The sequence below is a fragment of the Papaver somniferum genome, chromosome 1, assembly GCF_003573695.1.
Source record: "Papaver somniferum cultivar HN1 chromosome 1, ASM357369v1, whole genome shotgun sequence".
NCBI lineage: Eukaryota > Viridiplantae > Streptophyta > Magnoliopsida > Ranunculales > Papaveraceae > Papaver > Papaver somniferum.
In genome coordinates this window covers 200,821,637-200,835,476 of record NC_039358.1, presented here as the reverse complement: position 1 = coordinate 200,835,476, position 13,840 = coordinate 200,821,637, and the positions used below count along the sequence as shown (strand labels likewise).

The 13,840-nt window shown below is 40.4% G+C and overlaps 1 protein-coding gene across 2 annotated transcripts in view; it reads right to left on the bottom strand.

Moving 5' to 3' along the window:
• Positions 1-5,368: 5,368 nt before the first annotated feature.
• The window catches only part of LOC113312063 (40S ribosomal protein S6-like), a 43,675-nt gene continuing 35,203 nt past the window's right edge, over positions 5,369-13,840 (bottom strand). Inside the window, exons 1-6 of one of the 2 annotated variants that reach the window (XM_026560833.1) lie at positions 7,603-7,732; positions 7,452-7,516; positions 6,567-6,624; positions 6,365-6,473; positions 5,926-6,198; positions 5,369-5,805 (exon numbers count right to left, since the gene is read on the bottom strand). In XM_026560833.1, the coding sequence (XP_026416618.1) occupies positions 5,573-5,805; positions 5,926-6,198; positions 6,365-6,473; positions 6,567-6,624; positions 7,452-7,516; positions 7,603-7,608 (744 nt within the window). In that variant the 5' untranslated portion in view covers positions 7,609-7,732 and the 3' untranslated portion in view covers positions 5,369-5,572. Of the gene's footprint in view, positions 5,806-5,925; positions 6,199-6,364; positions 6,474-6,566; positions 6,625-7,451; positions 7,517-7,602; positions 7,733-13,840 lie in introns of those variants that run through there. The other variant, XM_026560837.1, reaches the window with a different exon arrangement.

The window sequence follows — 13,840 nt, the reverse complement described above, 5'->3', positions numbered from 1 at the left end:
TGATGTGGAGTGAAGCTTGGATCGACCGTCAGATTATATGATACAACAAAATGAACGGTACTTGATGGAGTTAGGTACTGTAGTGTAAGGCGGAGATATCAAACTTCGATGCACAGCAAGGGAGCGACCGTTGGATTCAACTACCATCTAATCTGAAGGCTTGGAATTTCGGCGCTGTGGTGCTTGGCAGAGACTTCAGATTTTGATGCACTATGCAGGAGCGACCGTCGGATGCGTCTGGGAACTGATCTGACGGCTGAGAACGGAGGCGCTTTTGTGTGTAGAAAATGAGGTTGTGCGCACCATTCTTCGCGGCTTCCTTGCGTAATTTCTCCCGGCTTTTCACTACTTTTCTGCTCTTTTCGCTCCGCGACTCATCCGAACTTTATTTATTACCTAAAAATACAAAATTAATTAATAAAAATATTTATTCTTGAAAACAATGAAAATACAGAATATGGGATAAAATTTAGAATTAATGCATAAAAGATGAGTTAAAATGCCAACAAAAAGGGATAAATATATACAATATTTGGCACTCATCACCTGTGTGACACTAGTTGTATTAGCTAGAGTCGATTCTCCTTTAACCTTAGGTTTCTTCTTAAAAACCAGGTTAACTACTTAAAGACTTCATTGGGATTGTGAATCCAGACTGATACTACTTTCTCGTAGTTGTGTGATCTGATCTTGCTGATTCTATCGTGTTGAGTAGAATCGTAACGATTGGCTTGAGATTAATATCTCTGATAGGAAAGATATAAAAGTAGTCACAAAAATCTTCGTCTCATCGTTTGTGATTCCAAAATATCTTCTTTCGCCGCGTCGATTAAGATTATTGTGAGGTGATTGATCATACTAGGCTGTTCTTTGGGAATATAAGTCCGGGTTATCAATTGGTTCCTGTTCACCTTGATTTATCAAAAGACAGAACAAAACTTGTAGGTATTTCTGTGGGAGACCGATTTATCTATTACTGTAGACTTTTCTGTGTGATACAAATTTTTTTATTAAAGTCTTCGACTTTGGGTCGTAACAACTCTTAGTTGTGGGTGAGATCAGCTAAGGGAATCAAGTGCGTAGTATCCTGTTGGGATCAGAGACATAAGGAGCGCAATTGTACCTTGGATCAGTGTGATATTGATTGGGGTTCAACTACAGTCCAGACCGAAGTTAGTTTGTAGTAGGCTAGTGTCTGTAGCGGCATAATACAGTGTGTGTTCAATCTGGACTAGGTCCCGGGGTTTTTCTGCATTTGAGGTTTCCTCGTTAACAAAATTCTGGTGTCTGTGTTATTTTTATTCCGCATTATATTTTGTTATATAATTGAAATATCATAGGTTGTGCGTTAGAATCAATCAATTGGAAATCCGACCTTTGGTTGTTGATTGAAATTGATTGATACTTGAACATTGGTCTTTGGTAACGTTCAAGTGATTTCTCTTGTATTCAATTAGACTCGCAGATTACTATTTGCTTGAGTAAGAATTGAATCGACAAAGAGAGATATAACTCTTTGATATACTTTGTTAAGATTGGGTCTAGTTGATTCTCTTGAAAGTTATTGGAGTTTGTCCATACAGATTGTTAATCGAAATATTGGGTGATGTTGTTGTACCCCCGCTTTTTCATAAGTCCAAAACTGGGAACCTAAAGTATGCATACTTGTGTGTATACAAAATGGTTGAAGGAGACTGGATAAGTATCTGTACCCGTACGCATAGTGGCGGAAGTTCACGTCTGTGAATTTCTGCTGATATTGGAATTTGAAAACCAACTCATTCAGTTACCTAAGTACGCGTACCTGTACGCATATTGCAGAAAATTCGCGTCCGTGAATTTCTGCTGAGTTTGAAAAACCAAACAAAACTCAAATCCGGTTACTTAAGTACGCATACCCATACTGTTAGAGCATAGCTCGGTCGACCTCGCATGCGTTGCTATCTCAAGCATGTTTGTCAATGTTAGTGATGAAAACTATGAGTCTTGATTTCTAGCCTACATAGCTAAGTCTCGGACTAGGATAGAAAAGTGTAGTTGAGATCAAGGACTTCATGGTGATTCATCATACAACAACGAAGATCTATACAAGGAACCGTGGAACTTCATCAACAAAAAGGTATGTGGAGACTTGAACTTATCTATCACTCAAAAGTCTATCTATTCTATCTCCTACTTCTTATGAGACAAAAGTCGTATGCTATATAGACTAGATCATACACATTTGACATTTCAAATTGAGCATTCATTGCTTATCTTTATCTCGAAATCATGTGTAAGCGTTTCGCTTTGATCAAGTTTATCTTCACCTAGTGACGAAAGTCATGAAAAGTTTCAATCACTTTGAGAATTGCTCTGACGTGAATCGGTCTGTGAATAACGGCTACAAAGCGTCCTCTGAGAATGTCTCAATGATTGAAATGAGATTTTATATTACATAACCATGTATTCCTTGAAGCGAAGTTTTCGAACTTTGTTGATCAAGAGAAATCGGAAGGATTGTGGAATTGGCTTTCCCAGTCCGCGAACTGTCGGAAGTTCTCGACCGAGAATTTCTGTTGGACTTTCCAAAACTCGTTTGTGTGCTAAGTCCGCGAACTGGCAGAAGTTCTCTTTCCGAGAATTTCTGCTGAGTTTGGAAAACTAAACCGGTTTACTTAAGTCCGCGAACTTGTTTGTGAACTTAAGAGGTTATGATCTAAAGATGTGCTTTGAACATGAAACTTAAATTACTAAGGAATGTTTTATGCAAACCATGGCTATAAAGTTCATGAGCCGATTCAATCGAATCGAATCATCTTTGTTTCAATTGTGTCTTGTGTGGTTACATAAGATCTCATAGCAATTGAACAACTCTTTAACTAGTTCATTTGAGTCAATTGAACTAGTTATGGTGAAGAAGAACAAGGTTAATATGAAATGCTCATATGGTTAACCTTTTGGGTTACTATGTTGAACCAACATACACGTAAACGTTTGGGCATGGTTTTCGCAAACCCAGTTTACGCCTACCCAAGTGTGTGTGACAAGCTAAGTTTTCGATCTAACGGTTTAGAAATATTATCTTGAATCTAAATCAGGTTTTCATCTAAGGGTGAATATGGATTTCTTTGTAACTAAGGCAAAACCCTGATTTGAAGGCTATATAAAGGAGACATCTAGCTTTGAGAAAAACTAATCCCCACACGTCTGTGTGATACTAGTGCGCTCGCTAGAGTCGATTATCCTTTAACCTTTGGTTTTCTTCTCTAAAACCAGGTTAACGACTTAAAGACTTCATTGGGATTGTGAAGCCAGACGGATACTACTTTTTATCGTAGTTGTGTGATCTGATCTTGCATCTTCTATCGTACGACTACAATCGATTGATTGGCTTGAGATCGTGAGAGTTCTCCGATAGGCAAGATAAAGAAGTCACAAACATCTTTGTCTCACTATTTGTGATTCCTCGACAAGCCGCCTGTGTAGTCAGGAAGGATTGTAGAGAGGTGATTGATTAAGTTAGTCTGTTCTTCGAGAATATAAGACCGGATTATCAATTGGTTCTTGTTCACCTTGATTTTATATCTTAAGACGGAACAAAACCTAGGGTTTATCTGTGGGAGACAGATTTATCCTTTGATATACTTTTCTCTGTGAGACAAATTTGGAAATCGAGCATTACTACTATATTATGACTCTTTTTTCCAAATTAATATATAAATAAAATATGCACACATTATCCACCTATTTAATATATTTGCCCCACTACACCAAATAAAAAATACATCGTCAAAGGTTAGGGTGAAGCCCCGCGCACACAAAGTTAAGAATGCATTACCATGGGACGGGACGAAGCCCCGCGCACTCTAAATGAAAAGAAAAAAATAAATAAAATCTGCATATATTCTCTGCCTATTTAATGTATTTCCTCACCCAAATCAAAAATATATAGCCACGGGGCGGGCGAAGCCCTGTGCACACCAAATCGAAAATGCATCGCCCCTTGTGAATATAATCTTAGACACTGTTTGATTTGATGGGCAAGATAACCTTTGTTCCTTTTTTTCATCTTGTTCTTCTTCAAAACTAGTTTTGATTCTTATCTATGGATAACAGTAATGATCGATTTGTGAAGCTCCTTGTTCCTTTGGGTGTTGGTTGCGCAAGTTAATGGTTCACAGCACGAAAACTGAATTCTCTTGAAGAAAAGTTTGTAGGAAAACTGAATTCTCTTGAAAAACAAAATCGGAGAATTATCAAACATATGAATATGCTTGAAGAGAACCAAAACAAACTGATTAAGAAGATTACAGAAGTTGAGGAAAGATTTCATACAGCTGAAGGTGATATCCAGTTTTTGAACGGGCGTGTCAATTGCAGTACAAGATTATAGCTAAAAATCTTCATTCATCATGTAAACCATATGGTATATATATTCTCAATCATAATATAAAAGGTCCATTGTGGTTGTTGTTGTTTCTTGATAAGACTGTAATGTTGTGGAGGCTTCTCCTCAGATCTTCAATTTGCCTTTAGATGCAATCAATCCTCAATTTGTTACATTTAGAGATTTTAGTGTCATTTTTGATGGGTATTCTCGTATTCGCGGTGTAGCGTGTTAGATACCTGACAAGGAGAAGCTGCGGATGTACGATATTTACATAGCTCGCGCCACAGAATTTTACGATGCTCCAAAAACAAGATATATGAGCAAGCCACAGAATCTTGTCAAGACTATGTGCACATGCAGACCTTGCGAAGAATTTAGGAGAAATTGATCGCACTCGTGCTATATACATTTACTCATCCTGGTTTGTGTATCCGTGATCAGACAGGATTTATGGAGCAGATGGCACGAGTTTGAGGTGAAGCGTGTGAATGGGGAACGATAGACATATGGAAAGGTGTTGGAGGTCCCGAAGATGAAATGGGCGAACCTAGAGATAACAGTTAGCCCCTTCAGCTCAAGACAACAGTACTCAATCTGGTGTGGTACTGCTAGGAAGGGTAGGTCCTTGGTAGGCAGTATGAGCCATGTAGAGATGGAAATTGAATAGAGTTGTATTTGTTTTTCGCGCATCAGAAAGTTAAAAAGATTGGTAAGATTGTTTTGATGTTCGAGTGTTCTGAGGAGGCTTTTGGTTTGGTTTTCGATTAGTCTTGGTAAGTTGTAAATTGATTTCATAGATTGAAGGCCCAACTTATTCCCTCGATCTCGCCTTTCTAATTCCTACGTTCACTAAATTCTACCACTTCAGTTTATTCTAATTCCAATCAGAAACAATTCAAGTTCAGAAACAATAACCTATTTTATGCCTAATCCGACAAGAACTTGCTGAATTTACAACCATAACACCTTTTCTAATAGACAAGAGGCGCTCCAAAATAACTCATTCAAAATATATTCATGTCAAACTTCGCAGGGGAATGGAAAATTTTCATTTGTCTAGGTATAACACTAGCTAGCTTATAATTTTACTGCTCCACAAAATACATTGAAGTTCTTCAAAGTTTAAAGTAACAAACTAAAGGAAAACAAAATCATTCCAGAGGCAGAAAGAAACAAGGATGCAACACATGATGGTGAAACCTAAGCTGCAGGCTTAGTGGCAGCAGAAAGTCTTGATCTTTTCTTTGCAAGGCTCTCAGAACGACGATCTCGCTGTTCTTTCAATCTTGAGGCAAGAAGCTTTTGGTAATCCGCCGCTTCTGATTTTGCTTTGGCAATCCTCTTCTTCTTCTCTGCAATGCGTCCCCTCTTCCTTTGCAGAGTAAGGGGAGTCACAAGCCTTTGAACCTTTGGAGCCTTGCTTGTCTGCTTGCCTATAAACATACATACAAGGGAAGGTGTAAGAACAAGCAGTTTTCAGTTCTCAATCTATCTGAAAACGATGCTTCGCAACTAGCAAATGACAGGGCAAGCACAAGGAATGAATAACAAACCTTTTTTGTTTGTGAAGGTACGGCGGTACGTGTTGACATACTTTGTAACGTCATCCTCCTTAGACAAGTTGAACAATTTTCGGATCTTTGAAGCCCTCTTAGGCCCCCTCATCCTGGGCTTTTCAGTGTCGGTCAAACCAGGAAGATCTTTCTCCCCCTTCTTAACAATAACCAAATTCAAAACAGAAAGGTCTTGGCTGACAATGCAACCACGAACAGACTTCCTTCTCCTCTCCCCATTACGTCTTCCATGTCCTCGGAAGCATGGAGTTCCTGACAAAAAAAACAGAGACCACAAAATCACAAACCTATATAACTCAACATATCCAAAAAGAGACCATGAAATCACAAACCCATAACTCAAACTACTAAAATCCAAAACGAGGTATAGTTTAAAAAAAATGTAAAGATTCTAGAATGATTTTCACATCCCCTGTACCTCTGTGAAGCAAAAGCCGAACACGGCCAGGAGTCAACACTCCCTGTTTCATGGGAAACCCCTGCTTGTCGCAGCCTCCCATAATCTTAAATACATACCCTTTGAATTCCTGTTGGGGAAAAATAAAAATCAAAGAAAAAAATTAGGAAACTAAGATACAAACTGGAAAACAGTTCAGCAATATTAAATTAGTACTACATACATCACCAAGAGCATCTCCACTGACTTCCTGAGAGATCCTCTTATCATAGAAGGCACGCCTACAGACAATCAAATGACATTAAGCATAAGCAAGACAACATAACAATTTCAAGCATTTAACATAATCATTGGCACATGAGTAAACCAAATGCAGTCAACAGTTAGCATCACCATCAACTAAAATAAAACAATATCATGACTTAAGATGTAATGTCCACATTTATCCTCCAGATTTTGAATAATAAAAAGACAACCACATTTAAGTCAACCCTAGAGTACCAATATTTTTCCAAAGCGAGACACACTAATCATACATAACTCGTAAATAACTAGTTCTAACATGCTTCATAGGGAATATCCTGTGGAGAGGTCGGTTACCAATATTTTTCCGAAGCGAGACACATTAATCATACATAACTCTAAATAACTAGTTCTAACATGCTTCATAGGGAATATCCTGTGGAGAGGTCTGTTATCAAAGAACAACAGAGAAGGACTATTTCAAATTCTTCAGGTTTGAAGCCGTAGATCCAAACAACTTGAATCAGTATTCACAATTTGAACAAATTTATTCATACAAACTACAAAAATGTATCCAATATACAAACTACCAAAAACAAAAACCTAATAATCTTACAAATCCAAATACAAAAAGATAATCCCATACAAAATACCAAAATCAACTGAGGATTTTCTTCCTCCATGAGATGAAGAAGAAGAAAACAAGAGAAGTCCAGATGATACTAAATACTAAAAACTACGACCTAATAATGTTTCAAAATAAACAGTCGAATTAGTCATGCCAAACCCTAGATTATAGACATTCAAATGCAAAATAAAAGTCGAACAAACAATCATTATAGTGAGAAAACAGTGTAGAACTTACAGTTTCTGGTCATCATCGATTTCCAGCTTCTTCTGACAGCCGGTTGTTGGATTTGCGATATTGAACTGCACAAAAAACAACAACAAAAGATGAATAAGGTTGTAAAAGAAAAGGAAATCGAGATAACGGTGATAATGATGATCAAACCTACCTTCATGGTTGTTCAAAGTGTATTCCCTAGGCTAGGGTTTATTCTTCTGTTGCCGCCGCTGCTGAAGAAGAAGAAGATTTAGGTTTTCAGCTTTTCATTTCTAAGTTTATATGCCTCCGCTTATTAGGACTTGAGATGCTGAAGAGTTTTGGGCTTAGGCTTTTTCTGCTTAAAGCCCAGACTTACTATAGACTCCATTACAACCCGGCCAACCCGATCTTTTGCTGGCGGGTATCTAGTTCATGGATCGCAGGCGGGTACATGTGGTCCACGAATAGGCTAAATGGTTTTACTGGTTTTCAATATTGTAAAACCGAGTACTTCGGTTTTGATTTTTCCGGTAACCACACCAAATATAACCATGTGCAGTCCTAGTGGTTGTTGTTTTATAAATCTGTTGGACACCCGCACCTATTAGTTTGTTGTGGTTGTTAAATTTAAAAAATCGTTCCGCATCTGTACGATTATACCCGTTATTTCAAGGGTAGTTGTGAGAAAGGTAGTCAATATCGGTTGTATCGGCCGATATTATAGGTTTTTATCGTATATCGGAAAAAAACTGTACTATATTGTTTGTGGGTGAAAACTGCTTCTGCCGATTTTGGTAATTTTGTGTGGATGAGAAACGAGTCTAAACCCTAAACAATGCACTGAACGGGAGTACTTTTGATTCGAGAGATCAATCTGTACAATCCTGGCCTAAACCAAGAAATGGTCGTTCCAGGCTTGCTTCGGTCACAAAGTGAAGGAGAAGGGTTGGTCTTAGGGAGGGAAGCGAAGAAAGTGCTGAGACCAGAATCGTTGATTCTGAAGGTGTGGTTATTTATGACTTATATCAGAAAGTAGCAGTGGCTACCAGAATGGAAAGCTATCAGGTGATTTCTGAATACTGTGTTGTTCTCTGACCAAAACGTGTTGTTTGGTGAAAATAGGTGAAGCCTATTTATACAAGTTATATTGAAACGTACCTGGTCTCGTAGGAAGTGGAAACGATTGAGTGGTGGAAGAATAGAGTAACGTATAACCGTCAGTCATTATGCTTCCATGATGAAGGAAGTGAATTCGTTTACACCGTTACTTTTTACCACCATTAATTGTCCCGCTTCATGACACTTTCTTGTAACGGGCACATTGCACGCCGCACGTTGTAAACCGCCAGACCAATACCCTGACGAGCATCCCCCAGTTTGTGACATGTTTGATTTCTAGAGTGTTTTTGTGGAAAACATGTAGCAGTTTGCTATGTGTGGCAAGTCAAAGTCGAGGGACTTACCACAGGAAAATAGCATGTAACGCTATTGGGCTCGTTTTGGCTGGTCGCCTAAAACTTTCCACAGGTTTGTCAGTTCGGTGGCGAACTTCGATGGTTGAGATCGCATCTCATGAAGGAGGGTAGCCGTTGATTATGGTTACCTTGTGTTGGCGCCTGATAATGGCTCAGTGGTGTTTTGGTGTACGCCAGTGGCAATGTGGCACGGCTGGTATGGCTCGTGCATGCCAGTGGCACGGTGGTGCAAGTGGCGTCTAGCGCATCCATGGCCATTAGATTTAGGAGGCTGGTCGCCTAAAACTTGCCACAAGTCTGTCAGTTCGGTGGCGAACTTGGATGGTTGAGATTGTATTTCAGGAGAGAGGGTGGCCGTTGATTATGGCCACATTCTGATGGCACCTGTTAATGGCATAATGGCATAGCCGCGGCGTGGTGGCATGTGCCTACGGCATGGTGGCATAGCCGCGTCTGTGGCGTTGTGGCATTGCCAAAGCTAGGATTTGTATTCGTGGCCAAAGTTAGGGCTTGGCGGCATGGCCAAGGCTAGGATTTTGCGTCGTGGCCAAGGTTAGGGCTTGGAGGCATGGCCAAGGCTAGTATTTGGCGTCGTGGCCAAAGTTAGGGTTTGGCGGCATGGAAAAGGCTAAAGTGGCTCGTGGCATGTTGTGGACTATGACCAAAAATTAGGGTTTCGGCTAATGCTACTGAAGAAAAAGTCTTGTCTCGATCATGGAATCCTAATTGGAGTCCGTTATGGCATTGGCCACAAACAGAAAGTGGATTAGCGTGTAGTGACGTCATTTGTGGCACATTGGCATGTTACTGCGGCATAGTGGCATGTTGGCATGTTACTGCGGCCGAGTGGCATGTTGGCAATGCCGATTAATGTGTTTTCGTGGCAAAGCGCGTTTGGCTTGCCAGTTAGTATGGTGGCGCGGCAGGGTACGTTTGGTCTTTAATGTATGGTGGCGAGTTTAGAGTGACTTGATTGGTCAAGAAAAGGGGCCGGCCAAACATAAAGCGCGGCCACACCTCTAGTGCTCGTGGCGTATTTTAAAGTGACCTGATTTGGTCGGTAGGAAGGAGAGGGGTCGGCTAAGCATGGGCGTGGATACACTTCTGGTGTGAGTGTGGCGGCTTTAGAGCCACCTGATTGATCGAGGGAGATGGGGCCGGTTTAGGATGGGGCGTGGCCAATGGCACTAGTTGGCCTAAGGCATGGCAACGCCTCCCTTTGCTGCTGCTCCTATCCTGCGGCTCCTTGTTTTCTGATTCTGGGGAAGATTTTTTACCTGCTAATCCATGACGGATTAATTACCTAGTTTGCCTAGGCTTAATTTCGACAAGCAAGGTCTGATATACTGCGCAAGGCGCAAAAACCCTAATTTTGCAAATTAGTCAGGATAATTGATTTAATTCTATGTGTTGACACAGAGTTCTTTAAGTTCATTGCCAGAGAGCAGCATGCTTTCTGATTGAATACCTTATGCAAAGACCTCATCCTTGATACTTGGAAATTCGTGTTACTCTGCTGCAAGTGAACACAAATTGTCATGCCATATCAACATTAAGGGTTCAGTCGGGAAACATAGCACATGAAGCATTCAAAGAAACTTATATTAATCGAATGTAGGCAAGGTGCCAAAATATACATAATACTTGGGATTGTTGACACATACACTATTCTAGATAAATTTCATAAGAAAATATTGAGTTGCTAAATAAATGTGTCAGTGAAGAGGTGGACAATCATGGCTCCGTTTCCTTACAGAGTGACGTCACATCATATGTAAGGTTTTATAATTTTATCCCTAAGCTAAAAACCACCATCAACATTAAGTCCCCTGCTTAGCTCGGAACAATGGCATTGTTGCGGGGTAAGCATAAGATGGTGACAGACAAGGATAGAATCGAAACGGAAAGTCATGGAGAGATTAACATGAAGATTTGGCTAACATTTGGCGGAAGGCATGAGGAATCCGTGATCCTTGCATTGCCGGCTTTGCATAAATTCTGCTTGGACATAGGGTGTTGGCATCAGCGCTGCAACTTTGGCTACTGACCGGCAGAGATGGCACTGCAACTTGGTCTGCGGAATGGGCGCTGGCCGTTTAGGAAAGGTAGATGGCGTTGTTGGCTTTGAATGATGGATGGCGTTGCTTGCTTGGCTACATCCATGGAATGGTGCTGCTGGCTAGATCCGCGGAGAATAAAATATGGCATGGCTGGCTCCTGATTCGTGGAACGGTGGATGGCGCTGCTTTGAACATCCAAGATGGCGCTTCCTTGGATGGTGGAGATGGCACTGCTTTGAACGACTAAGATGGCGCTGCTTTGGCTGGCTAGGTAAGTGGCGTTTCTGGCTATGGACAGGTGAATGTCGCATGGAGCGATGGAAACTGGCTTCCAAACGATGAGGATGAAGCCGGCTAGGTCACAAGATGAATGGAGATAACACGGATTTGATCACAGAGTGCTGGAGTCATGGCGCTGCTTGCTAGGATATGGAGTGGGCGGAGATTGCGCTGGTTTGAGCGGTGAATAAGGCGTTCATTTGGCTAGGTCACGGAATGGCAGGGAAAGCGCCTGGCTGGCATTGCGGGTCTGGTTTCCTTCTGTGTATGACCCGAAATAAGAAACCTTCTTCTACTCAACCTTCAAAATACAATGTATATAAAAGGCGTTTTCCACCCTTTTATTTTCGTATCATTGGATTTATCTCTGTAGCGGCAAGCCTCTTTCCATCAGCAGTCCAGGTGAGCCAATTATTCTTTCTTTCGTATAGATCATCATAGAATTGCATCCATCCTCTTCACAGGTATCATCTCGCGTCTTTTGTCATAGTTCTCCATTTTGTGTTCTTCATCATGTAGACTGCCGATGCAGACATAATGTAAAAAAGAAAGAAAATTGTAGTGCACAATGGGATCTTCCGGTGATGATCATACCTCTGACTCTTCTGAGAAATTTTTTGAAGTCGACGAACCCAGATTTTCTTCACATGAGGAGATATTTAGGAGTCTTAGTCTAGATATTTAGGCACCCTGATTCTATCACAATTCACATAGTGATAAGAAATTTGCACGCGCACGATCTACCAATACATGTATAGCCTCGATCTTCAAGGTGTTTGATAGGAAGTCACGATTGCCAATCACTTTAGAATACTGAACGAAACTTGACTAGCTTGTTCTTTGGTTGGTTGGGATAGAAGGTGGAGGTTACATTAAGAAAGACAACCATCGAATTTAACTGGGTGCATCAAAAAGGGCTACCTCTTGCAAAGTGTCATGTAATCTTTTGTTTCCTTTTGTATTTGTATCAAAAGTGTTTCTTTATCAAAAAAAAAAAAAAAACGATGTATATATTCAGAAAAATACAAAAAAAAATCAAGTATTTATCAATTCCATCATCTCTTGTTCCAAAAATAAAAAGACAGTAGTCAATGTAAATAAGAGTCATGTAAATAGTAATTTTGTTGTTTCATTGTAATAAGCAAGGAAGGGTGTATACCATTGATGTACAACGCGAGTAATTGTGAAATACCTCCAAGTCATTCACAATTCTCGTAAAGTCCGGACAGCTAGCTAGATTTCGACCTTGGTTCTTAGCCTGAGAAACTATCTCTTGGTGATTAGTAGTCATAACATCCGATCTTTCTTTACACATGTGTAGATATACTTTACACTCTTATCACATGTCTTTATTTGTTATCAGTGCTAGGATTGTGCCTTCGATAGCTAGATTGACATCTCCATTTTGCTGTGAGCTTCTACTGACTTGCGCATGTCACATTTGATGGAATCTGAGCTTATATTTTGACCTAGAACTTTGTAGGTACGTTCTAAGCAAACCTTCACGAGACTTAACTCGTCCACTAGGGACACTTAGTGGTTTAAAAGGCTTAGTGCATACGCTAAATGCATTCGAGAGACCAGCGACAGTGGTATATGTAGGATTTCCTTAGTTTTGTTTTACTTGAGGACAAGTAAAATTCAGGTTTGGGGGTATTTGATGAGTGCTAAAAAGTGCATATTTCTATATCTTTTTGTTGGCATTTAGCTCATCTTTTGTGCATTAATTCTACATTTTATCCCATATTCTGTATTTTCGTTGTTTTCAAGAATAAATACTTTTCTTAATTAATTTTGCATTTTTAGGTACTAAATAAAGCATGGTTATCTCACGGAGCGAAAAGAGCAAAGGAACGGCAAAGACTCTCGATAGGAGGAAGCGAAGAATGATGTTTGCAAGAGCCGGATCAACTAGAAGTGGGCTTGAAGAGGAAGAATTGTTCTTAAAGAAGATATGGGCTTTGTATACCCAAGGCCCAAAACCCTTACCCAAATCCATTTCCATTATCCATACCCATTTCCATGAGAGCCGTCAGATTGGATCCATCTTGTCATCCAACGGTCGCTTCATCATTGTGCATCAAAATCTGAATCTCCTGTCAAACACCATAGTACCTAACTCCATCTGAAGCCATCAATTTTGTTGTATCTCATAATCCAACGGTCGCTACATACCTCTCCATCGTAGCCGTTCGATTCAATCTATATGGGATCATCCAACGCTCTTTACTCGATGTTCATCAAAGTTCGCTATCCCCGCTTCACACCCTAGCATCCAAAACCATCGACTTCACCCAAACAAGTTCTTCTTCCCCAAATCCTTTTTCCCCAAAAACTTTCTTCTTCCCCCGACAGTGCAGTCGAGCTCTGCTCCTTCCTCTCTTCCATCACCTGCAACTCCTTCACCATCATGCCCCGACATTACCAGACCTCGAGCTCCATCACCACCTTCTTCCCCGACCATCACAGAAACACATCAACCCACTTCCCTGGTTCTTTCTATCTTGTTCTTAGCATCTACACAACCCTAGATGCTACAAACAAGAAAGGCAGAGCTAGAGTTCAGTTACAGTGGAGAGAAGACCAAATTGGAGCGTTGTTCGAGTTGACAGGA